The sequence below is a fragment of the Phocoena phocoena genome, chromosome 13 (genome assembly GCF_963924675.1).
Source record: "Phocoena phocoena chromosome 13, mPhoPho1.1, whole genome shotgun sequence".
Lineage (NCBI taxonomy): Eukaryota > Metazoa > Chordata > Mammalia > Artiodactyla > Phocoenidae > Phocoena > Phocoena phocoena.
The window spans coordinates 33,261,395-33,287,108 of record NC_089231.1 but is presented as its reverse complement, the minus strand read 5'-3'; the positions used below and the strand labels follow the sequence as shown (position 1 = coordinate 33,287,108).

Sequence of the window (25,714 nt, the reverse complement as noted above, 5' to 3'; positions counted from 1 at the left end):
TCTTTATTCCTGTCCTACCGCTAGGTTCTTCAGAACCATCTTTTTTTTTTTTTAGATTCCATATATATGTGTTAGCATATGGTATTTGTTTTTCTCTTTCTGACTTCACTCTGTATGACAGGCTCTAGGTTCATCCACCTCACTACAAATAGCTCAATTTTGTTTCATTTTATGGCTGAGTAATATTCCATTGTATATATGTGTCACACCTTCTGTATACATTCATCTGTCGATGGACATTTAGTTTGCTTCCATGTCCTGGCTATGATTTTCTCTAGGTATATGCCCAGTAGTGGGATTGCTGGGTATATTATTTTTAATTTATTTTATTTTATTTATTTATTTTTGTCTGTGTTTTGTCTCTAGTTATGGCAAGCAGGGGCTACTCTTCGTTGCGGTGCAGAGGCTACTCATTGCGGTGGCTTCTCTTGTGGAGCACAAGCTCTAGGTGCACGAGCTTCTCATTGTGGTGGCTTCTCTTGTTGTGGAGCACAAGCTCTAGGTGTGTGGGCTTCAGTAGTTGTGGCACACAGGCTCTAGAGCACAGGCTCTGTAGTTGTGGTGCACGGGCTTAGTTGCTCCGCAGCATGTGGGATCTTCCCGAACCAGGGCTCGAACCCGTGTTCCCTGCATTGGCAGGTGGATTCTTAACTACTCTGCCACCAGGGAAGCCCTATACAACTATATTTTGTCTTGAATTATAAATTACTGCATAGCTTGTATTTGATTTGACATGGATAGGACTCATTGTTTATTGAAGAATTATACTGTTTAATAATACAAATGTCTCAGTGAGCCATAGTGCATCCTGCAAATAGATTACTGACCAATAATGATATTCTGTTTAATGAGTACTTATGCTCAGTTCTAGTCTAGGCTTAGGGAAGTGTTAGTGTTGAAAGAGTTATATTATAACCTTTAACTTGAGGGAATTTAGAGGAAGGAGATATGGGGTAGTTGAATAAACACAACCCTCTATGATCATGCTGGAAAAAAATTAGTCTTATACATGGTAGTACCAAGCATTTTTATTGGCCAGTATTCCTATAAATGTGTCAAGAGAGATTTTGAACATTCACATAGGCCCTCTGAATCTGAAAGTTTTCCATCTGGTGACAAGAGTAGACTGGGGGTTTTTTGTTTATTTTTTCAAGTGGCAGAGGGAAAAAAGGAAAAAAGAAAATACAGCTTTGTCATGTTTTTCTCCTAAGATTTCCTAAGAAAGCATAAGTGTATCTGGCCAAAGCATCACCTATTGCATAGCTACTTATTTTGGAAAATCCACTTATCTTGTAACTCCCCTCTTACAGTTTCTTGATGTGAGTAAAGTTTGAAACTTTAAGCCTGTACATTTTTTTATATAGGAGTTTTTATTAACTGCATATTGAAAAGTGGCAGCTTTTAATTTATATGGGTTTTTTTTCATTTAATTTATATAAGTTTTTAGTTGGACCCAGTTGAAAGGCCCTTGGAAGAAATAATTTGAGAGAGAACAATTATGTTGATACCTGGTTTTCATTTCATATGATTGAGTTAAATTAATCAGATGGGTCTTTATTCTTTGAGTTTATTATGAAGTAATGTAACTTTATTTAGCATCGTCTTGATAAATGCTAATCTTTTATGGTTTTTTCAACAGGGTTTTCTCCACAGTTAATTGTTCTTAAAATAACTTCAGTTTTTAAGTAACTTATCTTTTGTTATTACAAGCTAACATACATCTACAATGGAAGATTGTTAAAGTGCAAAGACTGTAAAAATCACCTCTAATCCTCTACTCACAATAGTCATCATTAGTATTTTAGTTGATATGCTTTTGGTAAATAAATAAATAAATGTATGTATGTATGTATGGAATGTGTGGAATATATGTGTATTTATTTTTAATTTGGGATCATATTGTGTGTGTGTTTAAATGAATCCTGCTTTTACACTTAATAATGTTTCAAAATTGTTCCAGGTCATTTAAGATGCTTACATAACATGATTTGTAACAACTGTCAGGTTTTGCATAGTATGGATATGCCATAATTCATTTCAGCAATCCTCTATGGTTGGCTGTTCAAAGTATTTGCAATTCTGTGCTGTTGTAAAGCCTTTATCCACTTTAAACTTTCTACTAGCTTGAAAATAGAAAGTGAGAATTGTTCTTCTAAGTTATTTTTATATGGCTCGCTTGATATGTGCTTGTATGTTGTATTTCCAAATTATCAGACATAGTCATAAGGTGTATGTGGGTGCTTAAAACCAGGATCAAAGTTTGGTGTACATCTTTGAATTCTTTTATCAGTTATATTCTCTCTTATGTTCATCTTGTTCTTCATCTTGTTTTCACAGGTAGATAATAAACTCCGTGAATTACCATACCGTGTCTTGATAAACCAACAAAACTAGCCCACCTTTCATAGCATATGTGAACTTGGGCCATGTGTCTCGTATTTTGATTAATACATGTTAATTGATGCCTTTTGTAAAGATAAAGTGGGTATATGAATATGGAAGAAACTGGCCAGGGAAAAATTTGTAAAGCAGAAACCATTTTCTCTCCAGTTTCCTTTTGAGTCTGTCTCTCCCCATTTACCTCCCTACAGATTCCTAGGCAGATTTGAAATAGATAAACATTTTTCAGTTCTTTTCACTCTTCCCTTTCTTCCTTTAGGCTGTAAGTGTGGTATCTACTATAAAGAAAAATCTAGATCATGATGAACCTCAAGAAAGATGATTCCCAGTAAGCGTCTTATGTATGTGTAGATCTTCCTACTGTCCACCTCACAGAGAACTTGATTTACTTAAATATTTACCGAGGACTACCATCCTAGTCTCTCTTTAATACCTGGGTACATCAAACTCCCTGATGTGCTGACAAATAAGCTATTTCCTCTGCATGGAAGATTTCATCCTGTTTGTTTGACTTACTCCTTATCCTTCAAGTCTCTGCTTTAATGTTACTGCCTGAGAGGCCTTCTCAGGAACTCCCATTATTTTCTGTCACATCACCCTGTTCATGACTTTCGTATTACTGTTTCAATTTGTATATAGACATATAAACATTTACCATATGGGCATATAGGCATTACCATACAAATAGCTCACCCCTACCTTAAGTTCTTGAAGGCAGGGAACTTGCTTCTTTTGTTCAACATTCTGTGCTTATCTCCAGAGCAGAGGACCTGATGGAAGTTTGTAACTTAAAACAGCAAATTAAGTAATATATATTTATGTTGAAAGTATATAAGTACTAGGGAAAAGTGACTAAGGGCATGAATCATTCTTTTCTCCAGCTTCCTTTTGAGTGTCACTCCCTTCCCCTTGCTCCCCATTTACTCCCCAAAGCTCTTAAACAAAATTGCAGAGTATACAAGCATTTGTTTTCTGTTCTATCATCCTTCCACATTAGAAGTCCTGTCAATAAATATAAATATTCACTGAATGGATAAATGCTAGGTTCTGCCAACCATTCATAGCTCTAGCACTCAAGAAGCTTATGGTCTAGTAGGGCAGATACAAATAAGGAGCAAAGAACTGTGACTTGTGGTGATCATGGAAGTCTGTCTGTTCCCAGGGATAGCTATCCAGTTTGACGTTCCTTTTCTCTGCTGTTCCTAGTCTATACACAGTGTAGCAAGTTGGCCTACTTTTAGTTCTGTCCTTGGTACTTGTATTGAACACCTACTAATCTGAGGCATCTTCCTCAAGCATGTATCTGTCCTCCCATTAAATCTGATATACATGATTAGTACTCCAAGCAGTTTCCTGGGCATGTTCTTATTCGGTTCTTACACAGATTCTTTTATTTAAGTAGCTTGTAAAACCCCTTGCTATTTAATTCTTGGAGAAGTTAGAGCTCAATAATTATGCTATTATATCTGTGACAGTGGGCTTCTCTTCCAAGCTCTATACGATTTCTTGTGAATTCTGTAGAAACTTATGTTCCTTAAAAAGAGAGAATGACTCTTTTACTGATATCTTGACCTAGCTGCTTTCTAGGATGGGCACCCTAGTGAGGATTATCTCTTCACAAGCAATTTGAAACAGATTGTACTAGTTTTACCCTGCTGTTTAACAGAATGCAGATTTTCTCATTTGGAAGATCTAGGTCAGACCCCAAATGAAATATAAACTGTTCAAGTTCATTTGTTGGTCTTCATTATCTATAGACATTCTCAAACTGGAGACAAGTGGAAACTGCTTTGGACTGGTGAAAACCAGCCAAGTCTGTCTACATAGTCATCAGCACCTATAGAGATGAAGTGACATAGATTATGGGCTAATAACAGCTGCTTACAGTTTGCATAGTGCTTTATAGTTCTCTAAAATTTTTAGTAAAAATTTTCATCTAATATTAAATTATTTAATCTGCATTGAGTCTTAGAAGTAAAAGGCCTTACTGTCTGAAGAACTGAAATGGGTGGCTGGAGTGTAACATATCAGTTGGAGAGTTGTAAGAGCTTATTTTGGAGGGCAAGGCAAGGCCTAATCATTTAGGAATTGTGATAGCTAATTCTAGACTTTACCTGATACCTAAAGTCCAGACAAGAGCTAGCTTTGCCATCTTCAAATTCTCTCCCCTTGCTCTTCTGCAATTGAGCAATCAACTGTATGCTTAGATTGTCCAGTGAATGTTGTGCTAGCTAGTCTCCAAAGGTGACCCTCAATGAAATATGCCTCCTGATACTCACACTTCCATGTTGGATCTGCAGTAGCTCTGTGACTCATTTTAACTAACATGATGCAGCTGAACTGATGCTATGCCTGTTCCAGGGCTAAACTTTAAGACAACTTGAAAGCTTCTGTTTTTTGTACTTTTGGGGAATAATGAGCCACCATGTAAGAAGTCCAGCTACCTAGTTGGAGTGTCTATGTTGAAAGACTACCTGGAGAGGGAGCAGCACTGAGAGTGCCTTCAGAAAGAGAGGCCCCACCACTCTGGTTTCCCACCTGTGCCCATCCTTGCCCATGAAGGCGTTGGAAATGTGAGTGAAGCTATCTTGGACATTCCAGCTCCAGCAACCACACGACAACAGTCTCATGAGAGACTGTTAGACTAAGAGAAAAAAAAATATCCAGATGTCCTCAAGAAAATGACTTCTTGATGTCTCCAAGAATCATGAAAAATATTAAAATGAGTGGCGTTTTAAGGCACTGAGTTTTGTGGTGCTTTGTTACATAGTATCAGATAAATAGCACAAGTAGCTAGGGGACATTTTGAGTGGTAACTTTCTAGTGCAACAGAAGTTATAAAACTGATTCAAGCAGAGAGTTAATCTAGAAATTCTGCTGTCAATCTCAAGAGTCTGGTGTGAGACAAACTTGTAAACAAACAGTCATAGCATAAGTGGTACCTCTCATTCTGCAGTTGCTTTTGCATTCAACAGTATCATAGTGATGTTTCCTAACGGGGTATATGGATTTTTCTTTCTTTTTGATTATAGTATTTCTTAGTGTGTGTGCCATAGTTTACTTAATAGTTCCCACTATTGATAGACATTTACATTCTTTTATGTCTAAGTTTTCCATATTGCAAACAGTGATGCACAAATATGAATATATCTCAGGTAATTTAAACTTGTACTCCAAAATGGCTTTACCAGTTTATGGTACTACCATCCTTGACCATGCATTCTTTGGTTGCTATTTGTAAGGTTGAGAATGGTCATCTTTTACTATTCAAATACAGAAGGTAAGAATATGCTATATAGGAAGTAATATTTATTGGCAGCAAACATGAATTCTGGAATTAGTGAAATGCCTTCAGAGAATTTTTGATTTGTCTGATTATTTAGTAAGGGAGAGAAAAATGCCCAACACATTCTGCCACATCTAAACTCAATATGCTATTGTCAATTTTTTCCTCAAAGGAAACTAGTGGAGAATTAGCTACTGTATCATAAATATGAAACTTGTGTTTAAAAAATTACAAAAGTTAATTAGACTTAAATCTTTTACTATGAATGCATCAGTAGAGGAGATAGCAAAGACTGATAGAAGAAGTATGGACTTCATACACCTGGGGTTTAAATCCTAGCTCTGCCACTTCAGTGTGGTAGTTCATGTGATATGACCCTTTATATTTTTATTCATTTAAAAAACTAGTTTGGAACATGTGGCAAAATATAATTCTTTTTAAAGACTGTATGGAATAATACTACCTATCATATTTTGCATCCATTATCCTATTTGAATTTTGCTAGCAGAAATAGAAATTAATACTTCTTTTTGTACATGAGGGTTCAAAAATGACAGAATTCGAAAATGGAGTGCTAGGGTTAGAACCCAGGTCTAATGGCTCCTAGTCTAGCACTCTTTCCTTTAGGTCACATTGCCTGGTGTTCTTTTGGTTCCCTTGTAACTAATTCTTAGTGTTTCCATGTTAGTGTATTTGTCTAATGTTCTACCAGAGCCAGCAAAATGTTTAGTCCCTGCTTTGTGAGTAATAGTGCTAAACACTTTTTGTTGCCTCATCCATTTTCATTTAGAGATTACCTCAAGTGAAAAGGAATTTGTTATTCAGAAGAAAGCTAAGCTGATAATATTTTTACATTACAGTGATCCTCAGACTTTTTGTATGAAGCTACTATTTTCATTTCTGAACTAGTATGACCATGTAGTTGTGATAAGAGTCCTTTAGTTGAGGAATATAAAGAATATTGACGAAGATTTTTAGTTCTGTGAGAGAGATAATAATTGGTAGAAGTGTTTGGCATCCTTGTAGGAATATACCATCATAACTTGTATAATGGAAATGACAAATCATAAAGACAAGCTACCATTGAAGTCCTTAATGCTCAGTTTTGCTTTATGCTATGAATTTGTTTAGAAAGAAAGAGGGGATTTGATACATGAATAATGCTGATGTTTAAAATTACACTTTCTAAGACAAAATCTAGTTTCAGTTTGAGGACCTTGGAAATTATCTTGAATTCTCTGTATATTTGAAGGATCAATGTATTATTTAATTTGTGAAACCAAGGGTAGGTTAGCATGTAAGACCTTTAGAGGGCTCTACCAACTGCAACTCTAGAAATTCTTTTACCGCTGGTTCTTTCATTACTGTTAATTATTTCATTACTCCTTCTTAAAAGTAAAGCACACATGCACACTTACGTGCTTAAGTCTTAGAGTAGTAAATTATAGGCTCCAGAGAAATGCCTTATGTATGTAACTGTTTGTTATTTTTCATATTGAGATGTGAAAAAAATAGAAGTTTATTTCCAATTTGAAGAACTATCATTATAATTCTCTCCCTTTGTAGTAATCAAAATACAAGAAATATAGAACATGGAGATACTTTCAGGAAAGGCTTCATTATTTTTTAGCATGTTTAGATGGCAGATTGTAGACAATTTAAAATTTTTTGTTTTTCTGTAAAAACTATGATGATTAGTCTCTAGCCAAGTCCATTTCTTATCTTGATAGTTGTGTGTGGCTTCTGTTGTGTATAGGAATGTATCAAATGTGAAGGTGACATAACACTTCTTTTTTTGATTTTTTAGATTTTTTAAAGATTTTATTTTTGTTGAACCGTTTTACATTCACAGCAATACTAAGAGGAAGGTACAGATATTTCTCATATACACTCTGCCCCAGCACATGTATAGCCTCCCCTATTGTCAACACCTCTCACCACAGTGGTACATTTGTTACAATTTGTTACAATTGATGAACCTATACTGACAACTCATAATCACCCAAAGACCATATACCTCAGTGTTCTCTCTTGGTATTATACATTCTATGGGCTTTGACAAATGTTAATGTCATTTGTCCATCATTATAGTATGATACAGAGTAGTTTTACTGCCCTAAAAATCTTCTGTGCTCCACTTATACATCCCTTCTTCCCCCGCAACCCTGGGCAACTAGTTATCTTTTTATTATCTCCATAGTTTTATCAGTACCTTTTCTTTAGTTGTAATCATACTGTACCTAGCCTTTTCAGATTGACCTCTTTCACTTAGCAATGTGCAAGTAATGTGTACTTAAGGTTCCTCCATGTCTTTTCATTGATTGATACCTCCTTTCCTTTTAGCACTGCATAACATTGTTTGAATGTATTCATTTATCCATTCACTTGGTGAAGGCCATCTGAATTGCTTCCAAGTTTTGGTTATTATAAATAAAGTCGCTATAAATATCCATGTGCAGGCTTTTGTGTGGGCATTAAGTATTCAACTCCTTTGGGTAAATACCAGGGAGGGCAATTCCTGGACTGTATGGTAAGAGTATGTTTAGTTTTGTGAGAAACTGCCACACTGACTTCCAGAATGGCTCTACATTTTTGCATTCCCACCAGCAATTAATGAGAGTTCCTGTAGCTCTACATCCTCACCTGCATTTGATGTTGTCAGTGTTCCAAATCTTGGTCATTCTGATAAGTGTTTAGTGATTTCTCATTGTTTTAATTTGCATTTCCCTGATGACATATGATGTGGAGCATCTTTTCACATGCGTATTTGCCATCCATATCTCTTCTTTGGTGAGTTGTTTATTAAGATCTCTGGCCCATTTTTAAAATCAGGTTGCTTATTTTCTTATTGTTGAGTTTTAAGAGTTCTTTGTATATTTTGGCCAACATTCCTTTATCATATGTGCCTTTTGCAAATATTTTCTCCCGGTCCATGGCTTGTTTTCTCATTCTCTTCACAATGTCTTTCACAGAGCAGAATTTTTTAATTTTAATGAAGTCCAGCTTATTAATGATTTCTTTCATGGATTATGTCTTTGGTGTTGCATCTAAAAAGTTGTCACCATACCCAAGGTCATTTAGGTTTTCTCCTATGTTATCTTCTAGGAGTTTTGTATTTTGCAATTTACATTTAGGTCTGTGGTTCATTTTGAGTTAATTTTTGTGAAGGGTGTAAGGTCTTTGTCTATATGTATTTGTTTGCATGTGCATGTCCAGTTATCCCAGTGATATTTGAAAAGACTCATTGCTCCATTTTATTGCCTCTGCTTCTTGGTCAGAGATCATTGACTCTATTTATGTGGACTCTTTCTGGACTCCATTCTGTTCCATTGATCCATTTATCTATTCTTTTTCCAGTACCACAATGTTTTGATTACAGTAGCTGTATATTAAGTCTTATAGTTGGGTAATGTATAGCTTCCAGTTTTGTTCTTCAATACTGTGTTGGCTATTATGGATCCTTTGCCTTTCCATATAAACTTTAGAATCAATTTGTTGATACCTACAAAATAACATGCTGGGATTTTGTTTTGTTTTGTTTTGTTTTGTTTATGGACTAGGATTGCTTTGAATCTATAAATCAAGTTGGGAAGTACTGACATCTTGACAATATTGAGTCATCTTACCCTGAATGGAGTATCTGCCCATTAATTTACTTCTTTGATTTTGTTCATCAGAGTTTTTTAGTTTTCATCACATAGATCTTGTACATATTTTGTTAGATTTATACCAATTTGATTTTTGGGAGGCACTAATGTAAATGATACTGTGTTTTGATATTGTGTTTTTAATTTCAAATTTTACTTATTGATTGCTGGTAACAATATATAAGAAAGAGATTGACTTTTATATATGAACCTCGTATCCTCCTTGCTGTAATTGCTTATTAGTTCCAGGAGCTTTTTGCCCATTTAAAAATATTTTCTACATAAATGGTCATGTCACCTTTGAATAAAGAAAGTATTATTTATTTCTTCCCAATCTGTATATCATTTATTTCCTTTTTCTTTGCATTAGCTAGTACTTCCAGTGTCATGTTGATGATCATTTCCATTCTTTATCCTCCTTTCTGTGAGATCTGTCGCTTAAAATTTTCTCCATTATATATTTTTTGCAGCTCACCAAAGCTCATCGACAAGGTCACATGGTGAAAGTAGATTGGCTGGACAGATTGACATTTAGAGAAATAGAAATGATAAATGAGGTGGGTTGTATCCCTCTTTTTTATTTCAAAATATTTTCTCCAGAATTTTAACTGAAAAAATTTTTAGAAGAACTATTTATTGCCAGGTATCTCTCAAATGTGGGAGCATTGAGGATTACCTCTAGTTGTGAGGTTTATGCTAATAAAAGGAAAGCTTAGGATATCTGCCTTTCTTATATTTTAGTGTTCTCTTGAACCCCGAAATAGGTAGTGGATATCATAAGTGTACTAAATATCATATAAGTGAAGCCCATGTTAAGCTTGATGCCTCACTTGTGTGTTCTCTCTTTCTCCATATAGCAGTTTATGTCCAAGTTGATTGGATAAATCTGTCAACATAGTGTCAAAACAACCTCTTCACTTCAGTTACCTTAAGTCATCAATAGCAATTCCTCTCTCCAATTAAGATATTCCTTGTCTTATTTAGTACATATAGGGCTGTGCACACTTAATGAGGTTACATGGTTCAAGTAATTTGTGTGCTTTCTTGATCTTGTGTATTGGTCCAGAATATGTTCAATGAAAAGATGGCTTCAGTGAAACTCTTTACAAAAGTTAGAACGACAAAAAAATTTTTTAGGTACACTAGCACTGAAATACTAGATATTTGACCTAACACTCTATGTCTAAAGAGCAGAAATAATGCTTATATATTAATCACATTAGGAGAGAGGAATAGCAATTCTGTGAAATGCGTAGCTTATAGTGATCACCGCATGGCACAACTGACTTGATTTGTGTTCTTTCAACAGTTTTCAGCAGGTGGAAAGAGAGAAATTTGTCATTTTACAGTGAACACTTAGAAAAATAAAATTTTGACATTGTTCATTTTTAAAAAACAAATTAGTAGTGTCTAACAACATTTATATTCAGTATGAATACAGGGCATCTTTTCTAAATATATACATAATACATTCTTATATACTGAAACTGGAAGAATATTTTACTTTTTTGAATTTTGATAATAGTCACATTCCAAAAATAGTTTAATCAAAATGCTTTTTTCTTTTTCCTATTTTTAATTAAAAAATACTTTTAATTTTTCTATTCTTCAACTTAGATACCCCTGGGTTTAGAAAATGTAACATTAGAGCATACTTTGCCCATCCTTTTTCACTCACTCTATCTGCACTCTTTAAAACATAGGAGGCTATCTATTATCATAATAGATTATAATATGCTTCATAAAGCTGAACAGTTTAAGTGACCTCCTTAGATCTTTATGATTATATACATATAGATTTAAAGCCATTTTTCAAACTGTTTTGAGTCAGGACTAATCACCCTTTTAAATTTAATTTTATTTTCACTTCATTATTAACATAATATTTGCATTTTTAAGGGGACACATTTATACACACAATCAGCATTTTATATGTTGGGGAAGAAGTAACTATTCCCAGTGTATTTAAAGTGTATTGATAAAACTTTACAAATGATTACAAGTTATTTTAAGACCGTTTATAAATTGTGAAAAACTTGTAAATGTTGTATCTGTTAAGCTCAAATGACCTCTGTCCTTAGTTACATACACTTTGTTTTACTTTTGTTTTTTGTTATACTTATATTAATTTCTACAGTTAGATTAGTCCATATGGTTTAAGGGTGAACTGTTCTTTGCTTAAAATTATTAGAAATACAAATTTTTTAAAATAAAATAATTCTCCTGCAAATGTATATGAAATACCTTTAAAATGTTATATAATAGAATTCATACTACTGAATAAACCAAAAATGTCATTAAGTTTGAGGAGGGAGTTATAAGTGAGTAGTAGATACTTCTGGATAAAACAGTAGTGCTATATATAATGAAATAGTAGTGCTGTGTAAAACAGTGCATTTATAATAATGAAATAAAAATTTGTTACATTTTAAATTATATTTGATAGAATCCATGTATTACTGAATTGGGAATAACGATACAAACTGATGTTGAAGAAAATCATTTTTCATAAAAAATCTTGTTTTTTTCTTTTAGAGTGAAAAACGAAGTTCTAATTTCATGTACTTGATGGTTGAGTTTCGATGTGTCAAGTGTGATGATAAGGAATATGGTATTGTTTATTATGAAAAGGTATTTTCCTTGGAACTGTTTATGGTCTCTAAAGTAGAAGGGAGGGGAAACATTAAAAACAATTTACCGTTTTTCCTGCTGGGATGAATTCTTTGGCTGCAGAATGGCAGCAGACAGCTGTCAGCAGCAGCTGTTTGTATATACACAAATCAAATCATATAGCTACAACAAGATTACAAAAGCTGATCACTCATGTAATGCAGTTCTGGGTTATAGAATTCAATAAATATGCAAGAGATTAAAAACTTTTTGATTAATTGTTCTGTAAATTGGCAAGTAAGACATTAAAGCAGTAGCTTCATTAACAATTAGTGTCCATTTGAAAAGTAGAAAGAGGGAATCATATGTTTTATGTGGTAGGCTATTGAATGGTAAGGGTATGTTTGTTATTTGAGTGTGTATGTAATGTGTTGGAATTGTATATGTAACAATTCAACATAAGTATGCTTATGAAATAACTTATAAATGTTCATTTATATAATATATGCAGAATTAAGAAAACCATGTTATCAGTAGGCTGTGTGGTAATGAATATGAAGTTATGAATTTGCTCTGGTCTGTTCATTACCAAAAGAAAGTAGTTGTATATTTGATATCTAGCTACTTGAAAAATATCTGTGCCTTAAATGCTTATTTATGGGTCTTCATTTTAGTACTACAGAAATAATAGTATGCATAGTTCAAAACCACATAAATTAGGTACCTTCTGTTATTTTGGAAGTACTGAGACAAGTGCTTATGAGGACAGTGCGAATCAGAATCAGTGTGAATGAGGACAGACTTTCGATACATGGCATAATAGAATAATATTTCTTCTAGCATAGAGCTAAGCTATATGCAGTTTATTTGTTCATTAGAAGCAGCACTTTTAAATTACCTTTACACATTAGTTTTATTTGTTAAAGTTGTCACAAGTGATTTTTTAAAAATATATGTTTTATAACTATTAAATTACTATTTGAAAGATGTTTTCATAATGAAGGTTTAGGGTTTATATAGTTAATCTGTGATCATTTTTCTGGTACTTTTCAAGTTAATGTATTTTTCCCTTTAGCTTGTACCCCTTCCTAAAGTAAAAGGTTAGGAAAAGTTAACTTGTTTCAGCTTTTTATTTTATAAATAGTACTCTCTGGGAGAAAAATAGATAAGAACATAGACTATTTAATATTGTTTGCTAATTCATTAGAAAAACTACATTAAAAAGGGAAATGTAGGGGAGTGAAATTGTTTTGTTACCAATACATCTTAATAAAATCACTTTTTACATTTTTACTATATGTAATTTCATTAAAAGCAATATTTCCTTCCTATATGGAGTTTATATTGCAGAAACATGCTAATGGTGATGGTACTTTCAATCATTAGAGACTTGAAGGATCTTTTGAAAGACAGCTTTGTTGATAGATGAAATAATAACAGAATAGAAATTAGAAGAATTTCAAGTATTTTTGAAAAGGTTCTTGACCACTTTCTACTGCTTCTTGAAAATTGCCCATAAATTAATGCCTGTCTACCTACCCTGTCATATTTCCACTTAGTGTAAAGATTGCTAGGCCAGTGTATTGAATCTAATGGAAATAGACTTTCTTGTCACCTTTTGTGACAGATAGCCTTAGTGAAGATTACTTGTCACAGTTGGGCTGATAAATGTGTTTTCTGATGTTGTGACTGAGAACCAGCTTGTTAAACAATGGCTGTGGGAATTTGTGTTTTTTTCTAGGACTCAATTACTAAACCTAAAGTCACAATACTTCCCTTCTTTCAGTCTCTCCTGATTTTGTTGTTCATATCTAAAATTGAAAATATGCTAGCATTTGGAAATTGACAGAAAAACTTGATGCTAGGTGTACAGTTGTGAGGAAATTAATTTCAACCTTAATTAGTTTATCCTTTTCCAGGATGTATGCAGTGATATTTATTATGCAGAATTACCTTTCTTGCCTGAATTGGATAAAAGTAAAAGCCAAAATTCTTCAAAAATGATAATACCAACAAAATAAGACAGATTTATTTCTTAAGAATTGATGGATTAATTCTTGCTATTCAAATTTGCATTGCGTTAAGTATCCCCTGAGAAGCAATGCTGCTGAGTTTCTAGTTGTATGTAAGTTTGAGTAATGTTAACCCACATTTAAAATTCTACTTATTTGAGTGGAACTTAATTGTGATAATTTGAAAAATTACCAAAATCCACTTAGTAGTTTTTGCAAATGATGTGACAGATCCATTGTGCCATATTTTAATTATACTCTTTGGTTTCTTGTTCTAAGTTTGAAAATTAGGACATACTATTTTGACTCAGTCATTGTAAGCAAAGTTTAAAACAAAATCCGGACAGAGACAATCTACTAATTTCCAGACCTCATATCTCTAAAAACTATAATACAGATTGTTTTTATTGTTAGAGTTTATTTTTCTCAAAATATTTTATCAGCAACAAAAGGTAAAAAATGGATATGTATTTTAAAATATAGTTGAAAGAAGATAATATTTTAAAGGGAGGAACAATGTTCATTAAAAATTAAAATACATTAGAGTGCACATGATCATGTATGACGTTTTAACCATTTGGTTAAAAAATTTTTTTTTTAAACTTGTTGTGCTGTAATCCAGGATGGTGATGAGTCATCTCCAATCTTAACAAGCTTTGAGATAGTGAAAGTTCCTGACCCTCAGATGTCTATGGTGAGTCATTGTCAAATTTCTTATGAAAATTCTTTTTTCCAGAATGATTATGATTTAGATCCACATCATACACTTTGTTTTTAAAAGCTATATCTGTAACTACATTGGTTATTTAAAAGTGATTCATAAATTCACTTCAGCTATTGATATATGTAATCAGGTTCAGATGGAATCTTTACAAAAAATATTAACACCTTCAAAAAAGGTCAAGATAGTATAGTGTTGGGGAACCATTTTGTTTAAATTATTGAAAAAGCTATGGAATGCAGTCTTGAAGGACTTGGGGTAACAAGTATTTGAAAGATTGTCATCATAACAGAAGGGAAATTTATTTATACCAGAAGATAACACTAAGATTAATGGATGGAAATTTTAGGGAGACTGATTTTGTTGAAAAACAGGGAAGATTATTGTAGCTACTAGAACTATTCAATTTGGATTATGGTGTCTTGGAGGATTTTGATATACTGCATTGGATTGTTGAGATGATAGCTCTCAGGAATAAGGAAGAGGAAGAATTCCTACTTTGCAGCAGAGATTTAATTTGATGACTTCAGATTTAGAAAGTTCCAGGCAAAAAATCCTTATAGCAACATAATAGATACTGTGATATTTACACTTAGAATTCATGTATATCACTCTGAACTATTTTCTCCTTATTTTATACATTTCTAATTAGATTAATTACCTTCCTAATCAGAACAAAGTAGATAAAAAGTAGTACATGGGAAGATGAAAACATGATGACTGGAGTAAATACAGTTCATTAGAGCAGGAAGTAATGGCTGATGGCCTAACATCAAAGGAAGAAATAGGGGGGAAAAGCGAATAAAAAGTTAGAAAACAAAGGTCACTCGGGAATCTTAGAAACAAACACCTAAGTACCTTCACAGATCCTATGCCTAGCATAATAAAATAAAGTTAACAGATCTAAAATTGACACCGTGGATTGGAAGAATCAACATTGTGAAAATGACTATACTACCCAAAGGAATCTCCAGATTCAATGCAATCCCTATCAAACTATCACTGGCATTTTTCACAGAACTAGAACAAAAAATTTCACAATTTGTATGGAAACAAAAAAGACCCCGAATAGCCAAAGCAATCTTGAGAAAGAAAAATGGAGCTGGAGGAATCAGGCTCCCAGACTTCAGACTATACTACAAAGTTACAGTAATCAAGACAGTATGGTACTGGCACAAAGACAGAAATATAGATCAATGGAACAGGATAGAAAGACCAGAGATAAACCCACGGACATATGGTCACCTTACCTTTGATAAAGGAGGTAAGAATATATAAGGGAGAAAAGACAGCCTCTTCAATAACTGGTGCTGGGAAAACTGGACAGCTACATGTAAAAGAATGAAATTAGAACACTCCCTAACACCATACACAAAAATAAATTCAAAATGGATTAAAGACCTAAATATAAGGCCAGACACTATCAAACTCGTAGAGGAAAACATAGGCAGAACACTCTGTGGCATAAATCAGAGCAAGATCCTTTTTGACCCACCTGCTAGAGAAATGGAAATAAAAACAAAAATAAACAAATGGGACCTAATGAAACTTCAAAGCTTTTGCACAGCAAAGGAAACCATAAACAAGACCAAAAGACAACCCTCAGAATGGGAGAAAATATTTGCAAATGAAGCAACCAACAAAGGATTAATCTCCAAAATTTACAAGCAGCTCATGCAGCTCAATATCAAGAAAACAAACAGCGCAATCCAAAATTGGGCAGACGACCTAAATAGACATTTCTCCAAAGAAGATATACAGATTGTCAACAAACACATGAAAGAATGTTCAACATCATTAATCATTAGAGAAATGCAAATCAAAACTACAATGCGATATCATCTCACACCGGTCAGAATGGCCACCATCAAGAAATCTACAAACAGTAAATGCTGGAGAGGGTGTGGAGAAAAGGGAACCCTCATACACTGATGGTGGGAATGTAAATTGATACAGACACTACGGAGAACAATATGGAGGTTCCTTAAAACAACTAAAAATAAAACTACCATATGACCCAGCAGTCCCACTACTAGGCATGTACCCTGAGAAAACCATAATTCAAAAATAGTTATGTACTACAATGTTCATTGCAGCTGTATTTACAATAGCCAGGACATGGAAGCAACATAAGTGTCCATCGACAGCTGAATGGATAAAGAAGTTGCGGCACATATATACAGTGGAATTTACTCAGCCATAAAAAGAAACGACATTGAGTTATTTGTAGCGAGGTGGATGGACCTAGAGTCCATCATACAGAGTGAAGTAAGTCAGAAAGAGAAAAACAAATACCGTATGCTAACCCATATATATGGAATCCAAAAAAAAAAAAGAAAAAATGGTCATGAAGAACCTAGGGGCAAGACGGGAATAAAGATGCAGACCTACTAGAGAATGGACTTGAGGACAAGGGGAGGGAGAAGAGTATGCTGGGACAAAGTGAGAGAGTTGTTAATATATATATGGACATATATACACTCCCAAATGTAAAATGGATAGCTAGTGGGAAGCAGTCACATAGCACAGGGAGATTAAGCTCGGTGCTTTGTGACCAGCTAGAAGGGTGGGATAGGGAGGGTGGGAGGGAGGGAGATGCAAGAGGGAAGAGATATCGGGATATATGTATATGTATAGTTGATTCACTTTGTTATAAAGCAGAAACTAACACACCATTGTAAAGCAATTATACTCCAATAGAAATGTTAAAAAATAAAAATGAAATTGACACTGAATTTTCATTATAAAATCAAATTGTATTTTGCATTCTGGATATTTGAAACACACTAATGGTTACCTTCAAAATGGTTGAGAGTATTCAAGTTTTGTCATACTGGGACCATATTAACTCCTACCAAAATGTCAGGTAAATGAGATGTCTGTATATTTAGTGTATTTTTTTCTAAAGAAAACGCTCGTCAACAATTACAGTTTTAATATTATGGATGCTGTAATTAAAAAACAAAGATCTAGGACCTCTGTCAACAATTTTTAGTTTTAAATGCAATCAAGGAAAAACAAAACAAAAAATTAAGAAAAAAAGCTACCCTCCTTACCCCCATGTTAAAAAATTTTAATTTGTAGCCCTTAGTATTAACTAAACAGAGGAATATATTTTAACAAACATTGAGTGCCGCTAAGCTGGTATATCACTGTATCAAACAATAAAACAGACTCTACAGTTACAGTTACTAGTACATGTATATATGCAAATGGACTGGTAGAACTGACTAAAAATCCCAGAAATAGATCCAAGTACATATGTAAATTGACGAAGGTGGCATTTCATCACTGGAGCATAGTGTTGGGGAATGAGCCATTTGGAAAAAGATGAAATTAAATCAAATCCACACATCACACCATACATAAGGAAAAACTCCAAATGAATCAGGGATTTAAATATTATAAAATGAAACCTTACTAGTACTTTACTGTCAGTGTAGGGAAAGACTTTCTAACGTTGAATCAAAATCCAGAAGCAACAAAAGAAATGATTGATAAATTTGACTATGTTAAAAAATTTGCATGGCAAAAACACTGTTAAGTCAAAAGACAATTGACAAACTGGGAGAAACTCTTTGTGACATACATCACAGACAAAGAACTGAATATCTAATATGTAAAGAACTCTTAAAAACTGAAGAATAAAGGACCAAAAAACCGAATTAGGAAAAAAACATGAACAGACAATTCACACATGAAAAAGTGAATAAAATAAAGTCTCTTAAGCAAAGACAGTATGTTCAAAACTAATGATTTTGGCCATAGGTAAAATGGTTAAGCATTTTGGTCATTCATTGTCCCTGCCCTCAGTTACTACTGGCAGTTAAACTCTAAGATGATAATACAATTATATCACGAAGTCACTAGTAGCTCATAGGAAGCGGGAGTGCTTTAATCTGAGTTGCCAGGGGAGATTTTGGAGTGAAGGTAACATTTGAGTGGGTAGAGGGTATAAAACCTTGAATACAATGGAGAGTTAGAACAAGAAACTGGAATGGCATGCTCAAGTGCGCCTGGTGAAGCATAAGTCATGCTTACTTTCCCTATCACCACAAGATACATAGGAGACTAAAGTTGTAACACAAATAAAATGTTAAATATTATAAACTGGTCTTAAATAAGTAACTATTTACTTTTCTATTTCTAAGTGGCTGTTGAAACTGCTTACTGGTGAAATTTACATTGTTGCTTCATATTCTTAAATAATTTATAGGAAAATTTAGTTGAGAGCAAACACCACAAACTTGCCCGGAGTTTAAGAAGTGGACCTTCTGACCACGACCTCAAGCCTAATGCTGCCACAAGAGATCAACTGAATGTAAGAGAATTTATAAAATATTAATTTAAAAATAATTAAGTGGGTATTTTGGTTGCAACTGATGCGATAGCACATCACTTAAAAGTGATTCAGACACAGGTTAATGAACCCTATGTAATTTCAACAACTTCACATTTCTGTAGTTTTATATCATTTGGGGGCTTTCAGGAAATATATTAGCCCTAGAGACAGAACTGCAAATAGTATATGCTTTCTTGATATAGTGTTCTTAGAAACTGGCCCTAAGATACATTGCCTGAGCTTCTGCTGACTTAACAAGAGAAATGTTTATCATTTGGGTGTTTTTTTTTCTTTTCCTTTTCCTTGTGTGTGTGTTGGGGGGAGGGGACTTTTCCCCTCATTTTTATTTTTTTAAAATGTTTTATACAATTTTTAAGGGTTACTTTCCATTTGCAGTTACTACAAATTATTGTCTCTATTCCCTGTGTTGTACAATCCTTGAGACTATCTTGCATGCAGTAGTTTGGTGGTGGGGGGGAGCTTTTGTTATTTGGATTTGTTGTGTCTTTGATTGAGGTAAGTTAGCTCTGCAATTACATACTTCTTTTTTTAATATGGAACTTGACATTTTTTTATCTTATCTTTTTCTCCTCTTATACTCTAATATACTTTTTGAACTGATAAATACAGCAAATTTAAGTCTTACTTGGCTGCATGTATATTCTCATTGCTTCTATAATAGTTCAATTATAGATATATTTAAATGAATGAAAAATTTTAAATGAAATATATAGGAAGATTTTTTTTATTTGACAAAAGTAGTTTTTTTTTTTCTTTGTTGTAGATTATTGTGAGTTATCCACCAACCAAGCAACTTACATATGAAGAACAAGATCTTGTATGGAAGTTTAGATATTATCTTACTAATCAAGAAAAAGTGAGTTTCTTGAGTATTTTCATATATCAAATTATCTATAAACTTTGTTGCTAATGAGCAAAATGAAGTAAAACTGCCATAGAAATACAGACTTATTGTCAAACTTGAAAAAAGAAAGGTTTATAGAGTAATATATATTGTTACTCCATTTTTTAAAAATTTAAAACACAAAGACACATGTACCTATTTGTTGATGTATAGACAATGTCTGAATGGGTTAAGTCAGAGAGACTTGGGCTCAGTTTCCAGCACTACAACTTATTCTTACTGGGTAAGGTGAGGCAAGTTGCTTTGGAAGGTTTGTTTCCTCGTTTTTCTAATTATGACAACTCTCCTTCACAGGTGAGATAATACAGATGAATAACCTGGTTGAGTACTTAATGCATAGTAGGTGCAGAGTAAATGTTGACTCACTTTATCTTCATTCTTCTGACCTCTTTGAGCCTGGGTGGCTGGCAAAAGATTTATGTTATTTAAAGAACTGTAGAATTCTGGAGGAGATGTGGCTAGAGAGAGAATATGAGAAATGTAATTTGAAATGGTAAATTGAGTTGGTGGAATGGCATCCAGCTTGGCATGAGGATAGAGGCTAGGTCAGAACTAGACGTTTGCTTTCCATAATGAAACTATGGAGTAGATAAAGTTTCTGGAGAGAGAGAATTGGGATGAAGCACTAGACTTGAGTGTAGAGACTTAGTTTTGAGGCTTACTATTTATTACTATTTATTGTCACAAAGAAGCTTTTTGACTGCTTTAGTTTCCTCATATTTAATATGTCCATTAAATTATAGTGAACGTTAAGTCTCTTCTAGTTCATAAAATAGTCAGTAAATTCTTAGAACATAGGTTCAAAGACTGTTAAGGTATAATAATAATAACCAGCATTTATTAAGCAACCACTGTGTGTCAGGGATATTTGATATCCCACAACAACCCCACAATATAGGTATTATTGTTACTATTCTACAGATGAGGAAACCTGAGTCTTAGAGAGATTAAGGAACCTGTGCAGAATCAAAGCTTATAAATGCTGCTTCTTGATAGGCTCACATTTATGAGTTAGTAGAGAAGGTAGTCATAGAAAAGAGGATTATACAGAAAATATAGCATCATGCATGCCGTAACAGGAATTCTGAAATGCGTTGTGGGCAAAACAGAGAAGCATCAGGAAAATTAATATCTGTCAGGTATATAATTATGTGAGAATGAATGAATGAATGAATGTTTACAATCTTATGAGATTGTCTTTAGCTACTTCGTTAACTTGTTTTTCTGAAACAATTGTATTTCCTTTAGTCTCTAAAGTAAAGATAAAAATCCAGTTACAGCTCACTTTAACTCTTCAGCTTTTCTTCTTTATCTTTTATTCATGCCTTGGGAAATTCTTTGTAGATGAATCATATCCATTCTCTTTTATATCTATAACAAGAATGAGAGAGGAATTTTAAATTTGCTATAGCTTTTGAGTGTTATTCTCTTTATCCTTGCAAAGAAGGAAAGATTCATCAGCAGAAGCACAGGTTTATGATTTTTGTGTTCTATAAAAAGATTGAGTTAGTATCGTGATACTCTATTAAATGAATAACGTTGGTCACAGAAATTGCATCTTGAATGCAGCACAGTGCTGTCTAAAAATACGCAGTAAGATATTGAATTAAACGTGTTAGAATGTATAGGTTCAAGAAGCATAGAATAGATTTACAAAGCAGAACTCCCTTAGATAGAAAGGGTTCCAAAGAAAACTTTGTTTTAACAAGTTGTCACTTCCCACTGAAATTCAATTACTTCTAGATATGTGTAAAAGAAAAAATGCTCAAGTGATATAAAGTGTGTGACAAGTTTCATTTAACTAATTGATTTCAACTTTTTGAAAGGTAGGTGATGAAACTTCACTTCTCAGGACATATTACAGGATTCTTAAGATCACTAGAGTAGAGTGAACACTGTTTTTTGTTTAGGAAGCACTTTTCAGAAAGCCAAATATATATTGGTCTTGAAGTGACCAAAGGAATTATTAAAATAGCTACATTTGTATCTTTGTAATAATTTAAAATGGGTTTTGTAGAAAATAAATACTCCTGTACCATTGTCCTTTAATTTATTTATAAAAGAAATTGTTCAGTGCCAGTTTCTCAGGAACTGTGATTTAGGTTATTTGACAGTTGAGCCCTAAGGCTGAAAAGATTTCCTAGAGAGAAAGCAGTGCTCAGGAAACAAGTTGGTGGAAATTGGTTCTTACAAAGTTGTACTTCTTATTTATTTTTTTAAATAAATAAATAATTTAAATAATAATAAATTTGGTCTTTCCACCTATTTTTTTCTAAATGACCTGTCTTAAGTATTTCGGATAAAAAGCCCTCTAGTCTAGACTTGATGTTGTACCTGAAAAGTTCACAGTAATAAGTTTGTCCAACAAAATCAGTTGAATTTATGAAGTATTTTTAATTTTGTGGTCCATAGCATATAGAAAGTGACTCATCTTTGCAGAACTCAAAATGTGACTATTGTAACTTTTTAAATTCAACTTTAAAAAAATATTCAGCTTTTAACATGGTAAATGGCCTTTCTTATTAAAATGTTAATAAAAAATAACCGTTATATTAATGCCTTTCCATTATGCTTAGGGAACAAAAATAGTAGGAAGAGTCATAATGGTGAAGGTAATAGTGATGCACACTGAATGCTCTTATGAGGCTGCTTCTGAGACAGTGACATCAGGAAAATAATATTTGTGCCTCCTGGCAAGAAGTTGATGGCAAACCATAGCAGAAATGAATTCAATTCAGCAAGCATTTGGTATCAACTCTTGGCCTAGAGTTATTTAAGGCTCTGAGCTTCGAGGTATTATGTCCCTGTAAATTTCATATAAATTAAAACTGTTTTGGGGAAACTGTTAAAATTAAACTGTTTTGGGGAAAACCAAAATGGAGAAGTAGAGGATAATAACTGATAAAGGGTCACCATCTTATTAGTAAACAGTTAGGTAATTACTATAGTAGAGATGTGAAGGAGAACAAGATCAGTGTGCTAAGATATGAGGGAGGTTTTACAGAGCCAAGATTGGTCTTGAAGTTTGAACAAACTTTGATGGTCATTCTTATTTGATGATCATTTTTCATGGGAAAGAAAAGCATGAATAAGGCCGAGTGCTAGGTTCAGGAGACAGAAAAGTTTGTATGAAACATTCTTTAAATAGAAAAGGTGGAATCAGATTGTAATGAGCCTTGAATTCTGTGGTTCGGAGTTGGATATCACTGGCAATAGGAAACCCCTAAAGCAAACAGAATGTGTCTAAGTAAGTGATGTTTTAAGGAAGATGAACCAGGTGGATTGGAGCAGAGCTGAGAATGAAAAAAGAGACATAATTAGGAGGCTTATGTATGGATTTTGAGAGCTGTATTGGAGAGCAAAGGAAGGGGAGGATAATGTGTAAAATGACTTGGAGGTAATTCCCAAGAATTAGGCCTGAGTGACTGAAATAAGGAAATATGGCAAGTGGAAGGGGCAGAGTAAGGAGATATTTCATTTTTGAATATTTTGAATTTAAAATATTAGAATAACTGTGATATGGTGATATAATAAGAAATCATATATTTGGTCTTCATCTCTGGTTCCTGGCACAGAGTTTCTAAAACCCTAGGAATTTCATGAGTAGTAAGGATGTTACTTTTGTTTTTCATAATAAGCCCCTTTCAACTATACCTGTATTTATAGTAATGAGGTGACTCTTGGAGAGTGGGGCTCATTGCCAAAAGAACCAAACCTCTGATTAGAGGGTTGGAATTTTCAGCCCCACCCTTGACCTCTGTGGAGGGAGGAGGAGAGGTCGTAAAGGGGCTGGGGATAGAATTAATAACTCATGAATGGCTAATGATTTAATCAATTGTGTCTACGTTATGGAATCTCTATGAAAACCTATAGAGCTTCTGGGTTGGTGATGCATCCATATGCCAGGAAGGTGGCACATTCCTAACTATGGGGACAGAAGCTCCTGTGCTTGGGACCCTTCCGGACCTCGCCTAATGTACCTCTTCACCTGGTTATTCATTTATATCTTTTATAATAAATTATATCTTTTATAATAAAAGATATATCATTTATATCTTTTATAATATATTTCTCTGAATTCTTTGTGCCATTATAGCAAATTATTGAGCCTGAGGAAGGGTCATGGGAACCCCCAGTTTGTAGCCAAGCTGGGCTGAAGTATGGGTACCTGAGAATCCAGTGTTTGCTCTTGGCATCTGAAATGGCAAGCAGTCTTATGAGACTAACCCCTTAACCTCTGCAATCTGCACTGAGTGTCAGAATTCAGTTAAATTGTAGAACACTCAGTGTCTGCAGAGAATTAGGGAATTGGTTCATGTGGACAACCCACACATTTGATGTCAGAAGTGTCTTGAGTAGAACAGGTTTTCCTTTAACATTATAGTAATTTCCAAAATTTAGTTGGTAGAAGTTAATATTAGAAATATATATGATAAATACAGTGTTTTCAACTCTGAAATGTGATCATGATTCTAAAAGTAGGAGATAATAATGAAGTGATTCTAAGATCAGAAAGGAGGTTAACAAAATATTTATTGCTATTAATATAAAACATGGTAATACATACAATAATGTTAACATTTGATGCTGGACTCAACAACAAAAATAGAACAACAATAATATCACAGCTGAAATAATTAACATTTATCAACTATTTATTATATATATATATATCCTGTTTTAAGCATTTATATTCATTAACTTATTTAATTTTTACCACGACCTTATGAGATAGATCACTTAAAAGTTAAATAATGTGCTCTATGTGACACAGTAATAATTGACGGAGCTGGAAATTAAGATTTAAACCCAAACACCTTGGCTTAGTCTAAAGCCTATACTATCTATGGAAGCTCTAGGGATAAAATTACATTTGAATCCTGTACCTTTGTTTTACATAGGTCAATAAATCATCTTTAAAGGACCTGAGATTAAGTATCATCATTATTATCGCTGTCTTCAAATTGTTACACTTCCTTTCTTTCTCATTACTCTTCTTGTTTCCTCCTTCATTCTATTATCTCCTTGTTTACATTTGTAACATTTAGCATTATCAAGTTGTGAAATCTTTGTACAGTGTCTTAAGTTCCCTGGCAGCAGTGTATTCCGTAAATCTTACTAATAAATCTATAAATCTGAGAATCTGGGAGTTAGATTGTTTTGGTTGCTGAACTGAGTACATCGGCCTGCTGCAAGATTTGCTTATAATAAGTACATACCTGCACATTTCTATTAAGACTACTGATGTACTGTGAAATGGCAAAGCTTTCACTGTAGTTGTTTAAGAAGTATTGCTTTGTTTCCACATTCAGTCTAGAAATACATTTTGGAAGTGAAAAATAAATGCATAGAATAAGTTAGGAGGGCAGTCCATGTTTTTATATGGAGAGCGAGCACTGCACTAAATGGTGTGCAGGAGGTGCAGAAGAAATGGATAGCTATCCTTGGGGGATGCAGACTCCAGTTGTAGACATAAGAATGCCCCAGAAAAGCATTTGGTAGTTAGAAGAGCATCATTTAAATGAAGATAGTAAAACTGAGGCAGCTACTAAAAGGAGAGCTGAAAGTTGCTGAAAACTGCCTGGAAAAGTTGAGATTTTGACAAGCTGGCCTTAAAGAAGATGACACTAAAGTTTTGGCGAAGAGTATAAGGAAGGAAGGAACTCCTTGTAGATGGAAGTTAGACAGTCATTATAAAATAGGTTAGCTTGGTTGAAGCATAGAGGGGCAATGAGAGCTTAATGAGAGTCACAGGTTTGGATTGTGGTGAG

The 25,714-nt window shown here is 33.8% G+C and overlaps 1 protein-coding gene across 1 annotated transcript in view; it reads left to right on the top strand.

The window, feature by feature from the left end:
- Window positions 1–25,714, top strand: part of PIK3C3 (phosphatidylinositol 3-kinase catalytic subunit type 3) — a 153,661-nt gene that overhangs the window by 41,864 nt on the left and 86,083 nt on the right. Inside the window, exons 5-9 of the mRNA XM_065889387.1 lie at window positions 9,804–9,890; window positions 11,869–11,964; window positions 14,578–14,649; window positions 18,893–18,997; window positions 19,803–19,895. Of these exons, the coding sequence (XP_065745459.1) occupies window positions 9,804–9,890; window positions 11,869–11,964; window positions 14,578–14,649; window positions 18,893–18,997; window positions 19,803–19,895 (453 nt within the window). The remainder of the gene's footprint in view (window positions 1–9,803; window positions 9,891–11,868; window positions 11,965–14,577; window positions 14,650–18,892; window positions 18,998–19,802; window positions 19,896–25,714) is intronic.